We start from the raw sequence: 4,608 nt of genomic DNA, 5'->3' as shown, positions 1-4,608 counted from the left end.
TGTAACGTGGAGACAAGATAAGATGGTTGTTAAGGCTACCGGAGCGGATTCCAAGAGAAGGCTAGCGTAGCAAGGGGCAGCCCAAAGACAGGTGGGCAGATGAGATTAGGAAGTTAGTGGGCACAAGGTGGCCATAGCTGGCACAGGAATGGGTTGATTGGAGGGATATGGGAGAGGCCTTTCTCCTGCAGTGAGCATAGTTGTGCTGATAACGATAGAGACTGCTTACCAACTGATTAAAAAACGTTCCAAGACTGCACAAGTGAAAGCACTGCCACAAGAGTGCTTGCATCTCATGTTTCGCCGAAACTGACATCCTGTTTGGGCGCAGAGAACAGACTGCATGCAAGATCACCGAGGCATATCATAATTTAGAAAGCGGCCCAGCACGTATAAGCCAGCTGTTAATGATGCTGAGCAAGGAAGAAATCTTTTAGACTGTGGTGACAAAAACATCGTTGGCAGGAGGTTACAGGTCACAAGACAGTGTACAGCGTGTTACACAATTAAACACGCGCCATAGAATGCACCTCACAGCTAAACGAGTGAATTTTTCAAGCTCAAATTTCGCACAGAAATGGCATTTGGTCAGCAGAATTGTTTTATACCACATTTCTTAGGGGTACTAGCCTGAATCGATAAGTCTGAAGTTCACATAGTCTATGGCAACGGCGAAACGAAACAGGCAGCTCTTTCAGCGACTGCACCGGTGGCGCCATTTCGTTGGTCGACCGTGGACATTAGGTGAAGGTCAGGCGTCTTTTGCGGGAGGTCTGAAGATTCTTCAGCAACTTCTTTATCAATGATCACAAAAAGCTTGGTTTGGCCAAAATGGCATTAAGTTTGAAGACTTTCATGGTACAGCATCGTCAAACCTCCTGCAAAACACCCTCACCCCCTCCTTTGCCAAATTTCCACGGCCGACAAACGAGATGGCGCCAACGGTCCAATCGCTGAGAAAGTGGCCCGTTTTGTTTCGTCGTCAGCGTAGACAATGCGAATATCTGGCTTTTTTTTTTATTCAGGCAAATGCCCTAACAAATGTGGTATAAAACAATTCTGCCGATCAAATGCCATTTCTGTGCAAAATTTGAGCTCTAACAATTCACTGGTTAAGCTGAGAGGTGCACTTTACACCGCGCGTTTAACTGCGGAGCACGCTATATTTGTGCATGATTTGAGGCATTCTAGAAAAAGGTTCTTACTTTGCAGGGCCTTCCTTGCAAAGCACATGCAACCAGTGTTACCATGTATAAATTCTGTTTACCAATAAAACTTCAGCTGACAGTGCTAGTGTGTCCAGCCTGTTTCTTTGCTTCCTTCCTATCTCTGACTGACTTCCAGCATGAAATAATCATTTGACAATAGGTGAGCGTGGCAGTTTTCAGCAGCAGCATACCACAATGCCAAGGCTGTTTAATCCCACAGACACTTTTTTACACAGCTAGCAGTGTTAAGGAGAGTTAAAGTGCAGAGATTTACTGTGATTTCTGCAAGTGTGTCATGAGCCTTCGAATAGGTGGGGTGCCTTACAAGCAATGGCATCCTAAAAAATACCAAATCAAATCAAATGTAAGGCCTAGAAATTGGCTTTTGCCATTTCACTTAACTTGAAATCTGCTCTCCCTTATTCCTACGCTTGCGGCGCCAGGAGTTATGCCTTGTCTACCATAGCCACGTCTGCTCACCATTGCATCATAAGCCTGCTGTTGCTCGAGCAGTGGTGCAGGGACTGATGTCGCACCGGTGGCTCTGTGATGGAAGCGCAACAGATGCAACAGCGCACTACAAGAAATGAAGCAGATTTCACTTCGCACTCTAAGCACTACATACCATGAAACTTGGTTGATATGCTCATGCTCACAGATCTCCCTGGAAACACCTACAGGCCACCCTGTGTGCAGTGGGAGGATTACAAGAAGTGCCTAGGAAGAAGAGGGTAAGCAATAAAAAGAAGAAATTGGGACTAAGAAAAAAGGCACCTTGAAAAAATGTATAATGTCCTTTTTTTACAAAATGGTGAAATGCAGGCATTGACTGTTGCTTCAGTCACCTTGAAAAAAATGTATAATGTCCTTTTTTTACAAAATGGTGAAATGCAGGCATTGACTGTTGCTTCAGTCACCTTGAAAAAATGTATAATGTCCCTTTCTTTTACAAAATGGTAAAATGCATGCATTGATTGTTGCTTCAATGTGTCACCCGTAACATAAAGTTGGACTTTATGATCCAAATGACTACTAGTCTCCGAACAAGATCACGTTTCTTCAGAAATTTAGCACTATGTCTCATTTATGATCAGCTGTCTTGAAACTTTGCAAGTTCGCGCCTGACTTCGATAGCAACTTGAGTGTGTGGATAGCAGAGAATATTCACAGCATCAGCAATGTTATCGGCTGGGAAGAGGCGGACTGCATGAATGCTGGTTCCAAGGAGAGGCCCCAGGGCATACCACAGCTCAGAGTTGCGGTACAAGTGCACACACTGGAAACGGATTCCACGGCGCTGAAGTTCTTCCAGTGCACTGTCACCCGCCCGGCCCACCAGACGTGACAGGTCATACGAAAAAATATAGCGCTGCCCATCCAACCACAAAACGTTGAAGCTGACTTCATCTGAAAGTGTCACACGTCGCCAGGCTGGTTTGCACAGGCCTTCGCTGGCCAGCTGTCTCGTCAGTAACAATCCCTGCTCGTCCTGTAGCTCAAAGCGAGTCCCATCGAAGAGGCAAGTCAGCTGGCAACTTTTAGTCAGCTCGCGCAGGCGTTCGCCGGCCGTCTTGCACCATGCTCTCGTTCCCGGCGGTAACGTGAGGGTAGCCATCGTGCAAAGTGCGGGTAGCTCGGTAAAACGCGGCGCCAGAGGCCGCAGCCGGTGCGGCGCGAGCGACTGGCGCCCACCCACGTCTACCAGCTCTACCTGCACGATGTTGCCTGTCACGGTGACCACGCGAGCGCGGCGCCAAGTCTCTGCGCACAACGCGGCACAGGGACGACCAGGTTTCGCGTCGAACGGTGGCCCGAAGGCCGTCGGCCCGTAGAAGTGGTCCATGGCCGCCCCTAGAAGGGCCAACGGCGACTCGTTCACTGGTGCCAGCAGAGCCACGGTCAGAGCGGCGGGACTACAACACACATCGGTCACACGCACAGAAGACCGGACGGGCAGAGGCTCAGGGGGCAGTAATATGGCGGCTGAAGAGATGGCCGGCTGGAGGATGAAATCGCCCGAAGAGTCGGGCTTCTGCACGCGGAACAGTTGGGGCCAACGCTGCACTAGTGCTATGGTCCTCGAGGTCGGCGGGCGGCCCCGCTCACGTGCAAACGCCTCGGAGAAGCGCGACATATAAATGCCCTCCGGGTACTGCGCCAATACTGCGACGACAGCTTCTGGCAAGCCTTTCTCATTCTCTGCTACCAATCGGACCCGCGCCAGGCAGTCTTCCAGCGAGGCGAAGCCGTACTGCTCAATATCGAGTGGTACACCGAAGCGCCGATAGTACGCGTCCCGCAGCACGCGCGCGTGCACATCGCCTTCGCGCAAGAGCTTCAGTATGTTCTCTAGCACGGCTTCCGGAAGCTGCGGAGGGCTGGGCCGTTCCCGTTTACGACGGACTACAGGGCGCGGAGCGTGGTCACGGGCCTTCTGAGCTTGGACCAACGTCTGTATATGGCGAATGCGTTCGTCGAGCTTTGCGCTGATCAGCACGTCGTCCCCAACGCGCTGCACATGCACAGTGTCAGGGAGGCTTTCAAGAAAGGTCACGCAGTCGGTATAACCAAACCTCACGTAGGGTAACTGGCAACCCTCCTGTGTACGGTAGTCCTTCATTAAGGCAGCACACGTGGTGGGGCCATTGTTCACAACGAGCAAGGCACGGATCACACACTTGACGTCATTAAGGTCTCTCGCACGGTCACCCATCGGTTTAGTAGTCGCAGCCATTCCCATACAGCGTTACCTGGCACTTCCTTACGGAGCACGACAGATCAGAACGTTCGCCAACGCAGTGCTTCAGCATTCCACTTAACTCTAGATGGCTGCACCAACTTGACTGCCTGCCAGCGCTGTCAAGGCGTTCGATGCACTCTGAGCATGGGCCTTTAGACAAAGGACGATGCCAAGCCAATGTTCCAATAAATTCTGAAGAAAATGAAGCTGCACGAAGCGTCCCCTGGTGTACAGTGTTCTGTTTTTACTTTTTTTTCTCTTCACGTAAACAGATTCTGTGGGTACGTAACCTGGCACCGCCTTGATGGTTACGTCACGCCTACGTCACAATTTGAACAAAATGGCGAATTGTCGAGAATAGGCTCCCTGGCCTTAAACAACAAAGAGCTTCCCCTACAATTATCATAGATATTTTCTTTGGCAATTTCCTGCTTAAAGGGGTATATAAAAAGCCTACTATGGGATTCCTGTGTACGCAAGGGCACTCACAGCCAGGTATCGGACACAACCAACGTTTAAAAAAATATTTTAATTCGGTTCTAAATGCTCACTCTAGAGATCTAGACCCATCGCTATCTTGTGTTTTTTTAGTGACGTCACTAGCTTGGTAGAATAATTAAAGTGACGTCATATTATTATACAGTGACGTACGATGAGCGG

At 49.6% G+C, this 4,608-nt stretch overlaps 1 protein-coding gene across 1 annotated transcript; it reads right to left on the bottom strand.

Moving 5' to 3' along the window:
* Positions 1-2,038: 2,038 nt before the first annotated feature.
* LOC144114609 (uncharacterized) lies at positions 2,039-4,191 on the bottom strand. The gene has a single exon (XM_077648461.1). The coding sequence runs from the start codon at positions 3,946-3,948 to the stop codon at positions 2,299-2,301; it is 1,650 nt and encodes a 549-aa protein (XP_077504587.1). The 5' UTR covers positions 3,949-4,191; the 3' UTR covers positions 2,039-2,298.
* Positions 4,192-4,608: the final 417 nt, after the last annotated feature.

This window comes from Amblyomma americanum, chromosome 1, assembly GCF_052857255.1.
Source record: "Amblyomma americanum isolate KBUSLIRL-KWMA chromosome 1, ASM5285725v1, whole genome shotgun sequence".
NCBI classification, from domain to species: Eukaryota; Metazoa; Arthropoda; class Arachnida; order Ixodida; family Ixodidae; genus Amblyomma; species Amblyomma americanum.
Note: the sequence above shows the minus strand (reverse complement) of the source record. Positions and strands in the feature narration are given on the sequence as shown.